Genomic DNA, 23,382 nt, shown 5'->3' with positions numbered 1-23,382 from the left:
ACAAAGAAAGGCAAGCTATTTTCATAGCTTACCTCAATTTGTCTTCATTAATTGAGTGTCCTTATGTAGGGTGCACTTATCAACTAAAAGAGTTGAATAATTCTGAATACTAAGTTGATATATTGTCATAGCCATTATCAATATTTTAAAAAAATGTTTTGTAGGTTAATTGAACATTTTTACCCTGAAATTTCTGGGTATGTTAAGGCTTTATTAAATATCATAGTTGATCACAGTTTGCAGATGTGATAGTAATGACAATCAAGTAACCAACCACATGAGATAATTTTGAAGCAGTTTTTCCTATAAATATAAAGAAGTGGCACATGGGATAATTATGTTATAGTTAAATATCTATAAATAAATTTAAATGAATGTATAATGGATTATAAAAATGAACCCAAATGCAGTGCTCAGGAAAACTTGTCAACATAATAACTAAATATGAGGCATACTTTGGTTATAAAATTTAAATAGCTCAGAGAAGTATAACACCTCCATCCATCCTCCTTACCCCAAAGTTTCTCATCCCCAAAGTAACAATTATTCTTACTCATCCCTCAGGGATTTATTTCAGAAAGAAGACAATTTATTTATAGATACAATCCTTTTTTATTTTATAAAAGATATATTGAATATTCTTTCAATCCTAGTAGCAAGCATGACCCATGCAGTTTTCCAACTTGATAGATTTCCAGACCCACAAAAACTATGTCATATCAGAAAGCATGGATGCATCTTTGATTTAGAGAAGTAGGAAGGTAAGATTAGGCAGTCAATCAATTAGCAGAAAACAGCACTCACCCCCATTGCTATTGATTTTTACCCTGTCCTAGGGTAAAACTAGTTGCTACTTCTGGGAATCAGAGAAACACTGCTACTAACATGTTTTTCGTGTTAAAGATTGAAGACCACACTTAGTAGAAAAAATGGCTTTTCACAAGAATCTTTTTCCCTTTACAGTTAACACAATTCAATACACACCACAGCAAATTATTTTCCTTCAAGTAAATTTCTGCTGATTTTTCCAGGCTGAGTTAAAATGTACTTACTTAAAATTTATCTCCTTAAGGAGGTCTCCTTCTTCCTTCCTTTCATGTACACTCCTTGCTATGCTCATGATATTCACCAAAGCTCTTGTGGAACTTACCATACTTTAACCAGTATAAGAATTTGGTCTATGTGAGTTCAAATAAGCAATGAAAATTTCCAGCAGTTTATGGGGTAGGTGCTAAACAACTGTAGACTAAACATTAGTCTCTGTTACTCAGTTTTGACTGTGAACTTGTGGATGATTTCATGAAACGCATTGCAGATGGCTGTATTCTTGATATTTATTGGTTGTTTTAAACTAAATTGAAAGACTGCAAATAGCAATGATCAAACAATGATATTTCAAAGGAAAAAGTCAATAAATAATAATCTCTAATTAGATGATTTTAATGAGACCTCAAATTCCACTAAGCCCCTTTCATGGTACTGCTCTCTGTTTGGCTTCTTTGTCCTTAATTTCTCTCTCTTCATCCTTATTTAGTCTGTCCTGCCAATTCCCTCCTTATTCTATTGTTTCCTGTGTCTTTCTCATTTCTCCTGTTTGTCTTTTCTTTTCTCCTTTCCCACCTCAGTTTTTCTCTCTTAGAAAATCACATACAACACACACACACACACGCACGCACACACACACACACCACAAATAGTTTTCTATATTTGATCTTTCCTTACCGGGATGAAGATGTAGGCTCAGTAGTTTGTCTTTGCACACGTGCATGTTTAATTAAATGTTCTGTTAAAGCAGTTTGGACTTCTGTTGGGATATCAGGGGAAGTGTGGCTGATTTTTATTGCAGGCTCAATAGCTTTCAGTGCTGGTTCTCCATTTTCTTTAACCTCTTTTTTCTCTTCAGTCTCAAAAACTTCAGTGGGAGCACTTGACATGCTCTGTGGAAGGGTACTGACATTGGAAGTCACGGGTTTGCTCTTCCAGCAAGGCCAGCACAACTTCCAGAAGACAAAAAGTGAAACAACCAACAAGGCCAGGCCACAAAAGCTGACAACAACTGCTAACAGGCTGACTGAAATATCTGGAAAAAATTACAATGTAAAGAAATATTAAGTCATTGGTACTGTATGTAATAAGGCAGCAACAGTGGGATAATTTGATATTATGGTTATTATTAATAGTTTACTATTTTTCAAAAATTTACTTTTAAGTATCTTTGTAGGGAGGAAATATTAATAATTATGTTTGGAAATTCTCAAAGGAGACAAAAATTTCTTTCCCAGGAAGTTTCCAATTGTATACAAGAAAAGCATGATATGTACATATTATTTCCAAGTATAGTACAAAGGTTCCAAGAGTTTGCAAAATGAAGGTTAGCTACATGCAACCTGCCTTGAAGTCATGAAGCTTAAGATGCTCTGAAACTGTATACAACTAGAAAGGCTTCTGTTTGCTTCATCTTTGATCTAAAGATGCAACCTTCTTACTCTCTAAGCAGGTAATGTTAAATATTTGTATAAACTGCTTTCTATGGTGTAAATGAGAATAACACATTACTAATAGAGAATGGGTACACAATTATTTGTATTTTCAAACTCCATAGGTCCTTTCTAATAAGCTTTCATGCTCCTAATTTCTAAAGTCCAAAATTGGTTGATGATTTCTTATCTAAGTATCTTTAAAATATTCTTATTTAAAAATAATTACAGGGACTTCCTTGGTGGTGCAGTGGTTAAGAATCTGCCTGGCAATACAGGGGACACAGGTTCAAGCCCTGGTCTGGGAAGATCCCACACGCCACGGAGCAACTAAGCTTGTGTGCTATAACTACTGAGATTGTGCTCTAGAGCCCATGAGCCACAACTACTGAGCCTGAGTGCCACAACTACTGAAGCTCTTGCTACTAGAGCCCGTGCTCTGCAAGAAAAGAAGCCACTGCAATGAGAAGCCCGTGCACTGCAATGAAGAGTAGCCCCCTCTTGCCGCAACTAGAGAAAGCCCACACACAACAACGAAGACCCCAATACAGCCAAAAATAAATAAATTTTTAAAAATAAAAATAATTACAAAATTAATATATGCTCATTATGTAAAATAATTAAAAGTGATATAGTAAAAAAAAGTTAATGATTGTATAAATAAACAAATGGCAGAGAAGAAACAAATCTCTCATGCAAAAGCACGCCAAACAATTTATGTGGATATTCTGCCCTCAAGGAAGTGGAGCATAGCTCTCCACTCCTTAACTGTGGGATGCAAAAAGTGACTTTCTCCTAAAGAGTACTTGTATGGAAAGGGGCAAAAACGATGTAACTTTACACAGAAGAAATCTGAAAAATACTAACTTCACCCAGGTGATCAAAGGGAACACCAACAGTGACAAATCATGTTAATACCTTTGATAAGATGTGATGAATATGGCACTTTATCTTTGTGGTCTTCCTCCCCAAACCAACAACCTGAATCTAATCATGAGAAAAATAGAAGACAAATTCCAGTAGAGGGACATTCTACAAAAAACTGCCAATGTTGTCCAAAAAAAGGAAGTCTGAGAAACTGTCATAACCCAGAGACTAAGGAGACATTACAACTAAATGCAATGTGGTATCCTAGATGGAATCCTGGAGTTAAAAAAAAAAAAAAAAGGACATTAGGTAAAAACTAAGGAAATCTGAATAAAGTATGGACTTTAGTTAGCAGTGTATCAATACTAGTTCATCAACTGTAACAAATGTACCATATTGATGTAAAATGTTAATAATAGGAGAAACTGGGTGTGGGGAATATGGGAACTCTGTAGTATTTTCCCAAATTTTTCTGCACATCTACAACTGTTTTAAAAAGTAAAATCCATTTAAAAATGTTAAGAATATCCCCCTACCCACTTCCATTTTCACCTTCCTAAAATAATCAATGTTAGCAACCTGGTGTTATAGCACTCTTAAAGTTTGGAAGACCAAATAGATTTCCCATGAGGGGAAATTTTTCTAGATTTAGATAACCTTATACTTTTCTTTTACAACTTTGTTTAGCATCAGTGTCAAATATGAAACCAATTTCTTTTGTTTCTTTGTTTTAAATAAAGATGTTAGGAATATGTTACAGGCTTAACTGTGTCTGTCCCTCCATCCCTTTCAAATTCATAAGTTAAAGTTCTAAACCCCAGTACCTCAGAATGCGTATTTGGAGATAGAGACTTTTAAATTAGTAATTAAGGCAAAATGAGGTCATATGGATGAGCCCTAACCCAATATAACTGGTGTCCTTATAAGAAGAGCAGATAAAGACAAAGACAGTCACAGAAGGAAGACCATGTGAAGACCCAGGGAGAAGGCAGCCATTGACAAGCCAAAGAGAAGAGGACTCAGAAGAAACCAACCCTCCTGACACCTTTATCTCAGACTTCTAGCTTCCAAAACTCTGAGGAATAAGGTTCTGTTGTTTAAGCCACCCAGTCTGTAGTACTTGATTATGGCAGCCCTAGCAAACTAAAGAATAAATCCAATTTCCTTTAACCACCATTGTAAATCCAGGAGGTCCCACCTCTCCTCCAAAGCAACCAATAACCCCAGTTTGGTTTGTGTCTGTCCAGCCCAAGCACTAATAAACAAAAATATCTCTTAAGTAACTATAAAATATAGAACTATTTAATACAATTTTTAATATAAATGGCTACTGCATATTTCTTTATTCAATTTCCTTTTTTTTTTTTATTCAACAATACTTGAGGTCTAACTTCATGTCACAGCATTCCATAATACTTCATCATGATGGATATTTGGATTATGCCCACTGTTTGCTATTACAACATAGCTACAATGAGCATCCTTGTACTCTTGTCCCTGTGCATATTTGTGAATATTTATCTAAAGTAAATATCTAGAAATAGAACCACAGGGTCACATGTTATGCACATATTTAGCTTTACTAGATATTTCCAGAAAGAACCCCAGACTGACTAACAAAAAACATCATATAAGTTTACCAGTTCCTACAATTTCAGAGAAATATTGTTGTATTTTAATTTTCACTGACCTGATGGGGAAATGATAGGTTGTTTATTTCTCTGATTAGTGAGATAAAATGGTTCTGGTTAAACTCTCAATTTGTAGCTGATGGAAATCCATTAAGAAATTGAAATAATTCCAAGTTTTTATTGCTACTTAATTATAAGAATAAAAATTAATTTTGACATGCTATGATACATAGACACTAATATTTTCCTTTATTTTTCAATTGCTAGCTAAAGCTACATTGAATATATTTTCCATTTATATTCCATTGGTGAGGAATGTGTGATCATATTTCATATTTTATAGTTTATTTTTACATTTTAAAATTATTTGTTAGCACCATACCTTGAGGGAAAGAGAAAAATTATAAAATGAATGTGCTTCCTGATTATTAACTACAGTTTTAAAATGGAGGAAGCCAATGATGGCTTCATAATCTTCATGTATTTTCAGCTCCACTTACATTATATTTTTCTGGATATTTTAACTCAATTAACTTCTTCAGTGGCTAACTTCTACTGAGTTGGAGCCAAAGCCAAGATATAAGGAAACTGCAGGACAATGTGGGATAGAGGAAAGGATGGAAATACTTTTCAGTCTATAACTGAAAATGCCCCCTGTTTTTAGGTTCTTTGACCCAATTTCAACTTGTGTGTGTCGGGGGGGGGGGGAATTCCCATACCACCAACAATTTTCTGGATACCAACTGGGTGTTCTTACAGTTCAACTCAATTCTGACACCTGCCTACCAGAGGTAGCATTAGATTCCACAGGTTAAGGGTTCAGTCCTATATAACTGCCCCCCTCCCTTCCCATGCCAGTAGCAAATCCAAGTTGTTACCTGTGGTTTTCTGACCAACCGGCAAAAGATTGGAGGTTCCCACGACCCCTTCCTTGGGTTTGATTAATTTGCCAGAGCAGCTTACAGACCTCAGGAAACTCATTTCTTTACCAGTTTACTATAAAAAGATATAAGGGTATATTATAAAAGGATTACCAGTTTATTATAAAAGGATATAACTCAGAAATAGCCAGATGGAAGAGATCATAGGGCAAAGTATGGGGAAAGGACATGGAAGCTCAGAGCACAATATTCTCAAATTTCTGCATGTACAACCCAGAAGCTCTCAAACCCCATCCTGTTGGGTTTTTGTAGAGGCTTCATTACATTGGCATGATTGAGTAAATAATTGGCCACTGGTGACTGATTCAACCTCCAGCCCCTTTCCCTTCTCAGGAGGTCAGCAGGGGTGGGACTGAAAGTTCCAACCCTCTAATCACATGGTTGATTCTTCTGGAAAACAGCCCTCATCCTTAGGTGGGGTCCAAAAGTCACCTCATTAACCTAACAAGACATGGCTCTCATCACTAAGGAAATTCTAAGGCTTTTGGGAGCTATGAGCCAGGAACTGTGGTTGAAGACTAAATACATATGCACAATATCACACCTCCCTTCTCACTAATGTGGTTCATAAAATACTTCATCCAAACCAAGTCACTTTTGAAAGTGAAAGGTTGTACTATCAACTGTACCAGAGTAGCGGGAATCAAGTCATATTCTGTAAACTTAGTAAATGGTCATCTTACCTCTTTTAGTCTAACATCCTTCCAAATTACCCAATCAGGTCAAATCTAAACTTTGAATGCCATTCCACAGTGTCTTTGTGATTTGACCCCTGGCTATTGACCCAACTTCATTCTTCTGCCACTCTCCTACCTATTCTCCTTCTCTTGACCACACGTTACTCTCTCATGATTTTTGTTCGGGCTGTTTCAAATAGTTCCAGGGCATTTTTTCCTCCTGTCTGGGTGCCTGGCAAATTTGTATTCATGCTTCAAAAACTAGATCCAGTAGTACCTCTTCCCGGAAGCTCTCTCTGCCTCCTCTGTCCCTAAGGGCCTTTAAAGCACACCCACTACCATAGCACTAGTAATAATTTATTGGCCTATAATCTTTTATCCCCAACACTTAGGACATGATGGTTTCAAAATTATTTTCTTTTGGATATTAGAAAGGTAGTATGGTATACATTATCTGGGATAACATCTAGTAAACAAACACATTAATATATATGTTATGAAATGTATGGATCAGTCACACTGAGTGGGATCACTGAAGACCGTAAGCAACTTAATGCCAATTTACGTAAGGTGTTAGTGCCAAATTGGACAATTTTTAAAAATTTTAATTTATTTTTGGCTGCTTTGGGTCTTCCTTGCTGCACACAGGCTTTTTCTAGTTGCGGTGGGGGGGGGCTACTCTTCGCGGCAGTGTGTGGGCTTCTCATTGCGGTGGCTTCTCTTGTTGCAGAGCTTGGGCTCTAGGCCCGTGGACTTCAGTAGTTGCAGCACGTGGCCTCAGTGATTGTGGTGCACGGGCTCTGGGGTGTGCAAGTTTCAGTAATTGTGGCGTGTGGGCTCTAGAGTGCAGACTCAGTAGTTGTGACGCACGGGCTTAGTTGCTCTGTGGCATGTGGGATCTTCCCTGACCAGGGATTGAACCTGTGTCCTCTGCATTGGCAGGCAGATTCTTAACCACTGCGCCACCAGGGAAGTCCCCAAATTGGACAATTTGCAAAATAATTTTCAGGTTTCAGAGGTTTGGAGGTTTCATAATTGTGGACAAGGAATTGTGGACGTGTATTTATTTTGCTTCTCCAAATGCTCCCATCCTACCAATACACTTACTCCCTTTATTTACCTTTTTATTTTTAGTGTCTAGTATATATCACATGGTCAAAAATATTTATGGAGCTACTGAATACACATGTTGGGAATTATCTGAAAAGATACTCAAATGTCTGTGAACTTCAAGATGGCTAAAACTTGAGTGATATGGAGGGAATATATAGAAATTCTCATACTAGGAAAATAGTATAATATAACTTATACTGTGAAACCATTTAGACCTGGGTTAAAATGTCAACTCCACCACTGTGTGACTTTGGGCAAATTGTTTAGACATTAAGAGTCTCAGTAAAATGGGGGAATTTATATTTATTTCACAGGAATGTTGTGGGTTTTATATAAGGATATGTATGTAAATTATTTAGAATCATAATTTGCATAAGTGCAACAATAGGTTGCTACTATTGTCAACTATTTTTTTTTTCTTTAAACAAGAGTACCTAAGGGAAAAGAGGCATAGATATGGATTGAGTATGGATTGAATGGTGATTCACAGATTAGTTAGAAGAGAAACTCATCTTGTAATGCTATTTAGTACTGAAAGGAGTGAATTTGCTTATAATGGAGACCAAAATTTCTGAGTAAATATTAATGTTTCAGGAAGTTAATAAATAACATTCTATTTTCCTACTCAGTTGTGCTCAGAGAAACTGTGCAAGCAGGTAGCAATTAAAAAAAAACAGGTGAATATCAGCTTAGGTCCATTAGAAAGTGGACTTGCTAATATATCACCTTGAATTAACTAGACTAGCCCATACATTCACAGTCCTGGCTGGACAACCACATGTGTTCCCCATGGGTACTTGACCCTATAAAATCTACTACACAAAGGAGTAGAGAATATTTGTTTCCTGAGGATATCAAGCTTATAACTCAAAGAAAAAGGGGAAACAGGTAAGTCATTTCTTAGGGATGGGGTAGGCCAAGATTCCATGATTATCCTATCTTGTAGCTCCTTCTATCCAGAAATGTAAAGCAAGGGGGGAAGAGATTTCCCCACAACAGTAAGAAGTGAAAGAAGTTGCATTAGTTGGAATTTTACTGAGAAAAATAAAACTAAAATTATAAAAAGAAGCTTATTGCATTACACACTTTTTACATTGCTTATTATTGAAATTATGACTAATTATTAAAAGTATTTAAAAAACAAAACCAATAGTTTAATCCTTAGGTCTTTATGGCATTTTTTTTCAACAAAATTTGTTTAACAAGATAAAAAAAGAATTTGACTATCAAAAGATTAAGGGAGGATCTGTGAGAATTTATAAAGTCATCAAAATGCTTAAAATGAGTTTTTATGATTCAGTATTTAGCTATGACATGAAGGATGTTATGAGTTTGGACTTAGTTCAAGTTCAAATAAGTAGTCCCAGGAACATTTTTAAGTCAAGGTATGAAATGGTTGAATATGCATTTCAGAAATAACCTTCTGGCTAGGGAGAAGATAAGAGTGGAGGCCAGCTAGAAGATGAAAAAATAGTTAACAGATTATAGTAGTCATCCACATGAGAGATTATAGTGGTTCTGAACAAGGTGGCTGAAATGCGAAAAAGAGCACGTTGGGAAATCAAGGCTCTAGTGAAGGAGTGTGAAGATTGAAGGACAAGAATGTGATTCACTGGGAGACAAACAGGTTGTTGAAGTGAGGAAGACAATGACTTCAGCTTCGGCTGTGTTGGGTTTGGAGTACATACCCAACATGCAAATAGAAATTTTGAGTAAGCTGTTGGTCACTGCAACTCAAGATAAAATTGAAGGACTTTCTTAAATAGTAGAATCTGAATCCATGAAAGAGAAGATAAAAGCTCCTTAACAGATTCCTGAGGACACCGATAATAAAAGAAAGAGAACTTTAAAGAACAAAGAGCCTGCATAGAAGACTGGGAAAGAGTAGAAGTATGAAAAACAATGAGATCAATGTGCTTTCATAGAAGTTTAGAGAATATTTTAAGAAGTGGTAAACAGTATAAAAGTTAAAGTAAGTTCAATTAAAACAAAGGTTGGTAAGTATCCATTAACTTTAACAAGTAGGTCTTTAGTGTATTCGAGGAGACTAGTGAAGCAGAGACTGTTAAACAGATGAATGTGGTTTAATGAATAAATGGGAGTGAGGATGTGAATTCTGTGAGTGTAGATAGTTCCTTCAGGATATTGTATTCAGGAAAGGGGGAAACAGTAGCACATGGAATTGATGATGTTTGCATGTGCAATATTTTAGCATGTTTTAAAATTTATGGGAAGGAATCAGTAGACAAGAAGAGATAGAAAATTAAGCAGAATGAATAATTAATAGTAAAGTCTCATAAAAGGTGACCGTGGGTGGAGTCTGAAGCAAAGGTGAAAGGATTGGATCACGTCTTCCTTTGTAAGAAAACGAGGATGGGCAGGAGACCTTCAAGATGGCAGAGTAATAAGACGTGGAGATCACCTTCCTCCCCACAAATACATCAGAAATACATCTACATGTGGAAAAACTCCTACAGAACACCTACTGAATGCTATCAGAAGACCTCAGACTTCCCAAAAGGCAAGAAACTCCCCACGTACCTGGGTAGGGCAAAAGAAAAAAGAAAAAAACAGAGGCAAAAGAATAGGGACGAGACCTGCACCTTGGGGAGGGAGCCGTGAGGGAGGAAAAGTTTCCACACACTAGGAAGGACCTTCACTCGTGGAGACGGGGGGTGGTTGGTGGGGGGGAACTTTGGAGCCACAGAGGAGAGCACAGCAACAGGGGTGCAGAGGGCAAAGCGGAGAGATCACCGCACAGAGGATTGCTGCCAACCAGTACTCACCAGCCAGAGAGGCTTGTCTGCTCACTTGCCGGGACAGGTGGGGGCTGGGAGTTCCAGCTTTGGAGGTCAGATCCCAGGGAGAGGACTGGGGTTGCCTCCATGAACACAGCCTAAAGGGGGCTAGTGCACCACAGCTAGCCAGTAGGGAGTCCGGGAAAAAGTCTGCACCTGCCTAAGAGGCAAGAGACCATTGTTTCAGGGTGCGTGAGGACAGGGGACTCAGAGCGCCACCTAAATGAGCTCCAGAGAAGGGCACGAGCTGCAGCTATCAGCACAGACCCCAGAGATGGGCATGAAATGCTAAGGCTGCTGCTGCAGCCACCAAGAAGCCTGTGTGCAAGCACAGGTCACTATCCACACCTCCTGTCTTGGGAGCCTGTGCAGCCCACCACTGCCAGGGTCCCGTGAACCAGGGATGACTTCCCCGGGAGAACACACGGTGCACTTCAGGCTGTTTCAATATCACGCCAGCCTCTGTCACCACAGGATTTCCCCGCATACTGTACCCCTCCTTCCCCCCAGCCTGAGCAAGCCAGAGCTCCCTAATCAGCTGCTCCTTTAACCCCGTCCTGTCTGGGTGGGAACAGATGTCCTCAGTCGACCTATACGGAGAGGCAGGGTCAGTACAAAGCTGAACCCCAGGAGCTGTGCGAACAAAGAAGAGAAAGGGAAATTTCTCCCAGCAGCCTCATGAGCAGCAGATTAAATCTCCACAATCAACTTGATGTACCTTGCATCTGTGGAATACCTGAATAGACAATGAACCATCCCAAAATTGAGGCGGTGGACTTTGGGAGCAACTGTAGACTTGGGGTTTGCTGTATGCGACTGACTGGTTCCCGGTTTTATGTTTATCTTAGTTTTGTATTTAGAGTTTATTATCATTGGTAGATTTGTTTAGTGATTTTGTTGCTCTCTTCCTTTTGTTAATTAATTTATTTTTTTAAAATGTAGATATATTTTTTAAAAAAAATTTTCTCTGTAAGTGTGTATGTGTATGCTTCTTTGTGTGATTTTGTCTGTATAGCTTTGCTTTTACCATTTGTCCTAGGGTTCTGCCTGTCAGCTTTTTCTTTTATCTTTATTTTATTTTTACTATTCTTTTTAGTGCTTGTTATCATTGGTGGATTTGTTTTTGGTTTGGTTTCTCTCTTCTTTCTTTCTTTCTCCCTTTATTTCTCCCTTTCATTCTCCCGTTTCTCCTCCTTTTCTTCCTTCATTTCCCTTCCCTTCCCCTCCCTTCCCTTCCCTTCCCTTCCCTCCCTCCCTCCCTCCTTTCTTTCTTTTTTGCTTTCTTTCTTCCTTTATTTCCCCCTTTTCTTCGGAGCCACGTGGCTGACAAGGTCTTGGTGCTCTGGCAGGGTGTCAGGCCTGTGCCTTTGAGGTGGGACAGCTGAGTTCAGGACATTGGTCCACCAGAGACCTCCCAGCTACACATAATATCAAATGGCAAAAGTTCTCCCAGAGATATCCATCTCAATGCTAAGACCCAGCTCCACTCAACAACCAGAAAGCTACAGTGCTGGACACCTTATGCCAAACAACTAGCAAGACAGGAACACAAAACCACCCATTAGCAGAAAGGTTGCCTAAAATCATAATAAGGTCACAAACACCCCAAGACACACCACCAGACATGGTCCTGCCTACCAGAAAGATAAGATACAGCCTCATTCACCAGAACACAGGCACTAGTCCCCTTCCCCAGGAAGCCTACACAACCCACTGAACCAACCTTAGCCACTGGGAGCAGACACCAAAAACAACGGGAACTACAAACCTGCAGCCTGCAATAAGGGGACCCCAAACACAGTAAGTTAAGCACATGAGAAGACAGAGAAACACACAGCAGAAAAGGAGCAAGGTAAAAACCCACCAGACCAAACAAATGAAGAGGAAATAGGCAGTCGACCTGAAAAAGATTTGAGAGTAATGATAGTAAAGAGGATCCAAAATCTTGGAAATAGAATGCAGAAAATACAAGAAACGTTTCACAAGGACCTAGAAGAACTAAAGAGCAAACAAACAATGATGAAAAACACAATAAATGAAATTAAAGTTTCTCTAGAAGGAAACAATAGGAGAATAACTGAGGCAGAAGAACAGATAAGTGACCTGGAAGATACAATAGTGGAAATAATTACTGCAGAGCAGAATAAAGAAAAAACAGAATGAAAAGAATTGAAGACAGCCTCAGAGGCCTCTGGGACAACATTAAATGCACCAACGTTCCAATTATAGGGGTCCCAGAAGAAGAATAGAAAAAGAAAGGGACTGAGAAAATATTTAAAGAGATTATTGTTGAAAACTTCCCTAATGTGGGAAAGGAAATAGTCAGCTAAGTGCAGGAAGCACAGAGAGTCCCATACATGATAAATCCAAGGAGAAACATGCCAAGACACATATTAATCTAACTATCAAAAATTAAATACAAAGAAAAAAATATTAAAAGCAGCAAGGGAAATACAACAAATAACATACAAGGGTATCCCCATAAGGTTCATGGTTGATTTTTCAGCAGAAAGTCTGCAAGCCAGAAGGGAGTGGCAAGACATATTTAAAGTGATGAAAGGGGAGAACTTACAACCAAGATTACTCTACCCAGCAAGGATCTCATTCAGATTCGACAGACAAGTTAAAAAACTTACAGACAAGCAAGAGCTAATAGAATTCTGCACCACCAAACCAGCTTTACAACAAATGCTAAAGGAACTTCTCTAGGCAAGAAACACAAGAGAAGGAAAAGATCTACAATAACAAACCCAAAACAATTACGAAAATGGTAATAGGAACATACATATTGGTAACTACATTAAATGTAAATGGATTAAATGCTCCCACCAATAGACATAGACTGGCTGCATGGATCCAAAAACAAGACCCGTATATATGCTGTCTGCAGGAGACGCACTTCAGACTTAGGGACACATACAGACTGAAAGTGAGGGGATGGAAGAAGATATTCCATGCAAATGGAAATCAAAAGAAAGCTGGAGTAGCAATTCTCATATCAGACAAAATAGACTCTAAAATAAAGACTACTACAAGAGACAAAGAAGGACACTACCTAATGATCAAGGGATCAATCCAAGAAGAAGATATAACACTGGTAAATATTTATGCACCCAACATAGGAGCACCTCAATACATAAGACAAATGCTAACAGCCATAAAAGGGAAAATTGACAGTAACACAATCATAGTAGGAGACTTTAACACCCCACTTTCACCAATGGACAGATCAACTAAAATGAAAATAAATAAGGAAACACAAACTTTAAATGATACATTAAACAGGATGGATCTAATTGATATTTATAGGATATTCCATCCAAAAACAACAGAATACAATTGCTTCTCAAGTGCTCATGGAACATTCTCCAGGATAGATCATGTCTTGGGTCACAAATCAAGTCTTGGTAAATTTAAGAAAATTGAAATTGTATCACGTATCTTTTCCTACCACAATGTTATAAGACTAGATATCAATTACAGGAAAATAAACTTTAAAGAATACAAACATATGGAGGTTAAACAATACACTACTTAATAACCAAGAGATCACTGAAGAAATCAAAGAGGAAATGAAAAAAAACCTAGAAACAAATGACTATAAAACACGATGACACAAAACCTATGGAATTCAGCAAAAGCAATTCTAAGAGGGAAGTTTATAGCAATAAAATCCTACCTCAAGAAACAAGAAACATCTCAAATGAACAACCTAACCTTACACTGAAAGCAATTAGAGAAAGAAGAACCAAAAAACCCCCAAAGTTAGCAGAAGGAAAGAAATCATAAATATCAGATCAGAAATAAATGAAAAAGAAATGAAGGAAAACATAGCAAAGATCAATAAAACTAAAAGCTGGTTCTGTGACAAGATAAACAAAACTAGCAAACCATTAGCCAGACTCATCAAGCAAAAAAGGGAGAAGACTCAAATCAACAGAATTAAAAATTAAAAAGAAGAAGTAACCACTGACACTGCAGAAATACAAAGAATCATGAGAGATTACTACAAGCAACTATATGCTAATGAAATGGACAACCTGGAAGAAATAGACAAATTCTTTGAAAACTACAACCTTCTGAGACTGACCCAGGAAGAAATAGAAAATATAAACAGACCAATCAGAAGCACTGAAATTGAGACTGTGATTAAAAATCTTCCAACAAACAAAAGCCCAGGACCAGATGGCTTCACAGGTGAATTCTATCAAATATTTAGAGAAGCGCTAACACCTGCCCTTCTCAAACTCTTCCAAAATATAGCAGGGGGAGGAACACTCCCAAACTCATTCTACGAGGCCACCATCGCACTGATACCAAAACCACACAAAAATGTCACAAAAAAAGAAAACTACAGGCCAATATCACTGATGAACATAGATGCATAAATCCTGAACAAAATACTAGCAAAGAGAATCCAACAGCACATTAAAAGGATCATACACCATGATCAAGTGGGGTTTATCCCAGGAATGCAAGGATTCTTCAATATACGCAAATCAATGAATGTGATAAACCATATTAACTAGTTGAAGGAGAAAAACCATATGATGAACTCAATAGATGCAGAAAAATGTTTTAACAAAATTAAACCCCCATTTATGATAAAAGCCCTGCAAAAAGTAGGCATAGAGGGAACTTACCTCAACATAATAAAGGCCATATATGACAAACCCACAGCCAACATCGTTATCAATGGTGAATATCTGAAACCATTTCCTCTAAGATCAGGAACAAGACAAGGTTGTCCACCCTCACCACTGTTATTCAACATAGTTTTGAAAGTTTTAGCTATAGCAATCAGAGAAGAAAAAGAAAGAAAAGGAATCCAAAATCAGAAAAGAAGAAGTAAAGCTCTCACTGTTTGCAGATGACATGATACTATACATAGAGAATTCGAAAGATGTCACCAGAAAACTACTAGAGCTAATCAATGAATTTGGTAAAGTAGTAGGTTACAAAATTAATGCACAGAAATCTCTTGCATTCCTATACATTAATAATGAAAAATCTGAAAGAGAAATTAAGGAAACACTCTCATTTATCATTGCAACAAAAAGAACAAAATACCTAGGAATAAACCTACCTAAGGAGACAAAAGACCTGTATGCGGAAAACTGTAAGACACTGATGAAAGAAATTAAAGATGATACAAACAGATGGAGAGCTATACCATGTTCTTGGAAAAATCAACATTGTGAAAATGACTATACTACCCAAAGCAATCTACAGATTCAATGCAATCCCTATCAAACTACCAATGGCATTTTTCACAGAACTAGAACAAAAAATTTCACAATTTGTATGGAAACACAAAAGACCCCAAATAGCCAAAGCAATCTTGAGAAAGAAGAATGGAGCTGGAGGAATCAGGCGCTCAGATTTCAGAGTAGACTACAAAGCTACAGTAACCAAGACAGTTTGGTACTGGCACAATAACAGAAATATAGATCAATGGAACAGTATAGAAAGCCCAGAGGTAAACCCATGCACATATGGTCACCTTATTTTTGATAAAGGATGCAAGAATATACAATGGAGGAAAGACAGCCTCTTCAATAAGTGGTACTGGGAAAGCTGGACAGCTACATGTAAAAGAATGAAATTAGAACACTCCCTAACACCATACACAAAAATAAACTCCAAATGGATTAAATACCTAAATGTAAGGCCAGACAGTCTTAGCAGAAAACATAGGCAGAACACTCTATGACATAAATCATAGCAAGATCCTTTTTGACCCACCTCCTAGAGAAATGGAAATAAAAACAAAAATAAACAAATGGGACCTAATGAAACTTAAAAGCTTCTGCACAGCAAAGGAAACCATAAAGAAGATGAAAAGACAACCCTGAGAATGGGAGAAAATATTTGCAAATGAAGCAACTGATAAAGCATGAATCTCCAAAATTTACAAGCAGGTCATGCAGCTCAATATCAAAAACACAAACAACCCAATCCAAAAATGGGCAGAAAACCTAAACAGACACTTCTCCAAAGAAGATATACAGATTGCCACGAAACACATGAAAGGATGCTCAACATAATTAATCATTAAAGAAATGCAAATCAAAACTACAATGAGGTATCACCTCACACCAGTCAGTATGGCCATCATCAAAAAATCTACAGACAATAAATGCTGGAGAGGGTGTGGAGAAAAGTGCACTGTTGGTGGGAATGTAATTTGATAGAGCCACTATGGAGAACATTATGGAGCTTCCTTAAAAATCTAAAAATAGAACTACCACATGACCCACCAATCTCACTACTGGGCATATACCCTGAGAAAACCATAATTCAAAAAGAGTCATGTACCACAATGTTCATTGCAGCTCTATTTACAATAGCCAGGACATGGAAGCAACCTAAGTTTCCATTGACAGATGAATGGATAAAGTAGATATGGCACATATATACAATGGAATTTTACTGAGCCATTAAAAGAAATGAAATTGAGTTATTTGTAGTGAGGTGGATGAACCTAGAGACTGTTATACAGAATGAAGTAAGTCAGAAAGAGAAAAATAAATACTGTATGCTAACACATATATATGGAATCTAAAAAAAAATATGGTTCTGAAGAACCTAGGGGCAGGGCAGGAATAAAGATGCAGACGTAGAGAATGGACTTGAGGATACGGGGATGGGGAAGGGTAAGCTGTGATGAAGTGAGAGAGTGGCATGGACTTATATAAAGTAACAAATCTAAAATAGATAGTGGGAAGCAGCCCCATAGCACAGGGAGATCAGCTCAGTGCTTTGTGACCACCTAGAGGGGTGTGATAGGAAGTGTGGGAGGGAGATGCAAGAGGGAGGAGATATGGGGATATATGTATATGTATAGCTGATTCACTTTGTTATAAAGCAGAAACTAACACACCATTGTAAAGCGATTCTACTCCAATAGAGATGTTAAAAAAAAAAAAAGAAAAGGAGGATGGTTCTGGAATCAGGTAAGTTTATAGGTATAGGCAGGAAGACAAGGGAATTCTTGTTTGTAAGTACAATTTTCTCTGCAAAATAGGAGTTAGGGTCCACTGCCAGTTATTTTGGGATATTGGGGAATAATTTGGAATATTTAAACAGAGTGGGGAAAATCTGATATATGAACTTTAGAGAACAGGAGAAAATTGAATAGGAAAACAAAGGATGTCTGGTCAGAAATGAGGGTTCTTTTGATATTGGAGGCTAAGAGTGATACTCATCTGCCTGGTTTTAAAACCTCCTAAATATTCAGTTTCTTTGGTGTAGGAATAGAGAAGCAGATGAATTTATCCATGAATGAGCACCCTCTTCCTTCCCAGGAGAATGCGATAGACCTCAAAGGAAAAATGATTGCAATGAATAAATGATGTATCATAAGTATGATGCAATATTTGTTGAAAGGGAATTCACACACAGGTAGAAAACTGAATGGAGTTTCCAAATGAGAAAGATAAAAGCATAGGAGCTCTTCGTTGACGCTCGGAATATTTGAATTTATAATTCTAAAATAATACTGTTTAACATAATGACTAGTGTTTGAGCATGATCATAAAAGAAATGAGGTAAGGTGGAGAGGAGGAGAAGATAAAAGAAATGAGGTAAGGTGGAGAGGAGGATCTCTCTAGATCAAAATTTTAACGTCTCTGGATAATTAAAAAGAAGCCATTATATGCCATTCATCCAATTATATCTTGGTAAGAAATAGAGTAAATGAAATTTCAAAAATTAGATTAGACTCAAAGATAATCAGGTTTAAAATTGCTCAAACTCTGATTTGACTACATACATATGCATAACTATTGCTTCCACCGGTATGTATCTACTTATCTATCTGTCTGTCTGGTTGGCTGACTCTATATATCTCTGACTGATTTGTAGCTATAAAGATCTTACTCTTTTATCATGTCTTAATATCTCAAAATAAAGTGACATTGTTCTGAATAAAACAGGAAAGACCACTCTCATCAGCAAACAGAATAAGCCAAAAATTCTAATTCCTCAGAATCTTTTAGTAAAACAGAACTTTGCTAAAGTCTAACATTTGCATGGTCTTAATTACTATGGAATGTAAATACTGTTAGGTCTAATTACCTATTAACCATGCAGATGGCTACGATGCAGAAAAACATAGGCCAATTTTCATGCTCTCAATTCCAATTACTACTGCCTTAGTTGATAATCTTATCTGTGTCTTTCTGCATCATTTTTTAAAATTTTAAAATTCTAGTTTTTTAATTTCTCAAAATGTACAAAGAAGTAATTTCTCAATTAATCAGAAATTATAATTTCTTGTATATTCCAAGTCTTTTGTTTCTTTGGTTGTCCTCATTGTTGCCTGATGACAGACCATGTTTATGGCAACATTCTGCAGAGAACAAGAGGTAATAAAACTCAAACCAGCAACTCTTATTCAGAGAAAGCTGAGGAAAGCTGCCTCTAAAATGAAATTTGGAATTACCTTTGAAGTTAACTTATTTATACTCTTCATACGGTGTTATTATTATAATGGGGCATAATTCTGATTTCTACAATAAGGGACCAAATAAATAGTGACTTAAACAAGATAGAAGTTTATTTCTCTCTCATTTAATTAATTGGCTCAGCATAAGAAAGCAGGGCAAATACATCAGCTTCAGGTGTTTGGAATCCTGGTTTCTTCCATATTTTTACTTTTCTATTCAAAGGTTTTTGCTTTCTCCTTAAAGTCCAAGATGGCAAGCTTAATGTCTACATTCCAGGCAGCTGGATGAAGAATAACAAGCTTGTTACAATTGCTAATAGCCATTAAGTAAGTGTGTCATAGTTTTCTCTGTGTATGTGCTAAAGCAAATACATCAGCATCAGAAGTCGCAGAATGAGTCTAAATCGGCTTGGAAGAAAATACTGGAGAAAATAGCGAAGCAGACCCATAACCCTCATAAGCCAAAATTTTGTTGGGTCAGATGAGTTTGGCAACATTGCCAACATTCGACATAACTGTACAGCTAGCTTTAGAGCACAGCAACACTAGACTTTATATCTCTTATAAGTCCCTGCAAGGAAAAAAAATGCATCATTACTACTCTTGACAGCATTCTTGATGGTAAAGAGTCCAATAATGAGTGGATAAACAAAGGTATCACCAATTCTCAATCAAAAAGCCATTCAGAAGAATCAGACTCAAAACTTTAATTTTTAAATTATTTTAACCTATTTGTCTTTTATGCTTTCCTTTTTATATTTGTACAAGAGTGATATATGATATTAAAAATTTGTCTAACTTTTAGAAGTTTTTCCATAAGTATAAAATAGAAATTCTATGTGATAAGAAAGCATAATTTAATTTGCATCCTTCTTTTTCCTTTTTTGGTATCATATAAAATAATGTTGTGTCTTGTAATCAATAGCATTTAGATTCAATAAAATATGGTATCAAGTATAGTACCAAATATCGTGTTAAATTAGCCAAATTTATTTTTTAAATCTTTACATATATTCGTAATTGAGTAAATGATTTATAACCTGTGATTGTATATTAATTCTACATTTACATTAACTTGAACAACTGTGCACAACATTTAATTAATGGTACCAGTACCATTCTTATTAGTCAAGTAACTCCAGTGAAAGTGTTTGCCATATAAATACCTACTTGCTCCCACATCTAAGAAATTGAAGAACACACATGAATTTAGAAGATTTGTTTAAATGTTTATTTTAGAATTTTTAGTACTAAATTAAAAGTATAAAAATGCAAATTTATAACATTAATTAATTAAATGTTTATTTAAAATATTTAAATTATGGTTAGGTCTATACAGTTGTGATGTGACTATGAGCTTAAGTGGGTTTGATTAGCTGAATTTATGAGGTCTGCTTTTCAAGCAACAAAGTTTCCTAAAACCTCATAGGGATTTGGATATGGAGAAGCAATTAAAGACTGACCAGAAATGAACTCAAATGCAGTTCAAATACTCTTATGTATATTCAATCACAGTATGTATGAAAAATCACATTTAAGGCCAATATATTGTTTTGTATTTTCCCTAAGCATTATAGCACTAAGTCCTATTATATCAATAAATTAATGAATTTAGTGGGTGATCTATCTATTTAGGGGGACAGGGAGAATCAGTGGCAAAAAGACTGCAAAAATCTGATTTTCTAAAAAAATGGCACACGATGAACTTTCCAGTGTACTAGTAATGTTGGCATCAATAATGTCTCTAAAAAAACTATTCCAAAAGAGTAAATTAACTAGTGTTGCCATCTGCAGTTAAGTTTTTGTAAAGTTTACTAAAATATAGGATCTGTCAACTTAATTGCTTGATACTCAAGTCAATAACGCTGCTGCTGCTTCTGCTACTGCTGTAGTAGTAAATGGTAAAGAGAATGGTGAACCTGCTCCTTACTGGCATTAAAAAAAAACAGTAGGAGAATATCTTATTTATATATATGATTCATGACTTCTTTAAGGTAGAATAACTTTAGGATTACAGTCAACCCTCTGTATCCATGTTCTGTATCCATGGGATCAACCAACCACAGGTTGAAAATATTAAAAAAAAAAAAAAATTCTAGGAAGTTCAAAAAACCAAAACTTGAATTTTTTACACAGGCTACTATTTACATTATATTTACATTGTATTTACAGCTATTAACATAATCATTTACATTGATTTAGGTATTAAAAGTAATCTAGAGATGATGTAAATTATATGGGAGGAAGCGCTGTAGGTTACATGCAAATACTACATCATTTTATATAAGGAACTTGAGCATCACAAATTTTGTTATCTGTGGGGGCTCCTAGAACAAATCCCCCATGGAGACCAAAGGAGGACTATACCTGAACTTCTCTGCCTCTACACCTATATGAAGGAATCTAAAAATATACACAGTCTGGAAGCTTGCAATTGTCACTGCAACCTTAGAATAACTGACACCATCTGGGCAGTGCTGAAAGTAAAAAACCACTGTACCATTCAATGTCCATGTCCTCCTACCAATAATGTGTTTCTCATTAAACAAACAGTGAGTAGAAGGATCACCTACTGGAAATGTGTTTACGTAGGGATCTTTAATAAAGGACACAAGTACGTAAGTTATAAGAATATTTACTTTAAAGAACAAAGTGAAGCTGAGTTGCTAATTAATATAATTAAAGATTTGGTAAATAATCTTTGATCCGTTTCATAGATATATATTGGTATTGGGAGTTTATTTGCAGATTAAAGTATTTTACTTCTAATTGTTGCATAGATTTACAAATGGAAAATGTAAAGCAATCTTGTGCATCTTTATATCTCATACACAACCTAGAAGGATGTATTTTCTAGTGACAGCCATTCAATAAATATTCATATATTAAATTGAATACCCCATTTGAATAGTATATATTTTCCCCTAAGGGCAGAAAAATATCCATGTAATTGTTTTAGACTATGTTTTGCCCACTTTTTGTTCCCAAGGGAAAGTCCAAAAAGAATTAGGATTACAACTACTTCTTGTAGTGCTTAGGATGAGCTCAGAACCCTTTCTACAATTCATATACTGTGCTTTACCTTAAGCTGATAATTGTGTATTTATAAAGATTTAAGAGCTAGTGTTTGTTTTCCAACCTTCAAATTTTCCTCATTATCAATCAATTTGAGACCCAGGAAACCACTATTCGGTGTATGATCACAAGGGGTGGTGGTGGGGTAGTGGTGGAAATCAGTAGTTTTATCCACAGTATCAACTGTTAAATGACCAAAGTACAGGTCTTTAAACTTAAATACTCTCATTTCTTTCACTTCACTTCCTTCTCTTAGTCTTATCTTTAGCAAGTGTATCATCAAAGACATTTCAGAGCAACTTATCCAATCACCACACAGGATTTTAAGTTCACTCTATTTTGAGTGTTTATCTCATGCTTAGCTACCATACACAAGACAAGCATATACACAATGTTCACCCAGTGCCTTCCACTAGTAGTTGAGTTTCATACATTCTTAGCAATTTAACACCTGCTGAATAAACGGAAAAGACTCTGTTGTGTTTATAAAAATTCACAAAATGTCTACGCTTCCAGAATATGTACAGAAGCAATTATGTATCATTCCGCTCCAGGGCCCAAATAGCAACATCTCCTCAGGTTCTGCCAAGTGCACACAGAAGCCTCTCGTGGTTCCCATTGCCAAGATCAGAGAATTTTAAAAGTGCAAATATTCCACTTAAATAATGGTATGCAAAGACTAAACCACATCTCTCCTCCACCTCAGTCCCCTCTCCCTTTGTCTTTGGTAGTAGTGGATGAGGGGATCACTAACTGTGCCCTCTTTGCCTCCTCCCCAGCACAGAGTTCACCGTCACGTTCCACACTGAGCTACGGTCCAACTCTTACCTGTTGCCTTGGCTACCCTCAACCCATGAAGCCCTGCCAGGTGACTAAAATGACGGGAAAGTAAGGGGAAAGAAACAAGACCCTATAGAAGGAATGATAACCTTCCAGCCCGATGACGAAAATCCCCAACCAGTGTTCCTCTCCCAAAGCAACAACTGACCCTCTCACAAGGGACTCTTAAAACCACGGGGCCAGCAACTTCCGGAATCCATCTCGCCCGCGTCAACAGCACAACAGGCTGCACATAGCGCAGGTGGTAAAAAACCCTTTACCCCAAGCATGACCAAAACAGTGGCTCTGATACGTTCCCCACCCCCCTTTGAGAAAAATCTGTCACCTGAGACTTCTTTCCACCTCCAGATTTCTGAAGGTCGATGTGTTTCCTCCACCCCACCCCGTTTTTTCCCCCCAAGTTTCTTGAAGGGGCAGAGAGGGTGCCTGTGTTGGGGGGTGTATGAGCACGTGTGTAGAAAGGATTTATAACCCTTTGCCTCTGTTCCACGTAAATCTGTATGTGCACTGAGCC

The 23,382-nt window shown here is 36.9% G+C and overlaps 1 protein-coding gene across 1 annotated transcript in view; it reads right to left on the bottom strand.

Annotated features, from left to right (window-relative positions):
- Positions 1–23,382, bottom strand: part of SYT10 (synaptotagmin 10) — a 105,068-nt gene that overhangs the window by 58,673 nt on the left and 23,013 nt on the right. Inside the window, exon 2 of the mRNA XM_082419799.1 lies at positions 1,723–2,080. Within this exon, the coding sequence (XP_082275925.1) occupies positions 1,723–2,080 (358 nt within the window). The remainder of the gene's footprint in view (positions 1–1,722; positions 2,081–23,382) is intronic.

Source organism: Balaenoptera physalus (genome assembly GCF_965194825.1).
Source record: "Balaenoptera physalus genome assembly, chromosome: 13".
NCBI classification, from domain to species: domain Eukaryota; kingdom Metazoa; phylum Chordata; class Mammalia; order Artiodactyla; family Balaenopteridae; genus Balaenoptera; species Balaenoptera physalus.
Note: the sequence above shows the minus strand (reverse complement) of the source record. Positions and strands in the feature narration are given on the sequence as shown.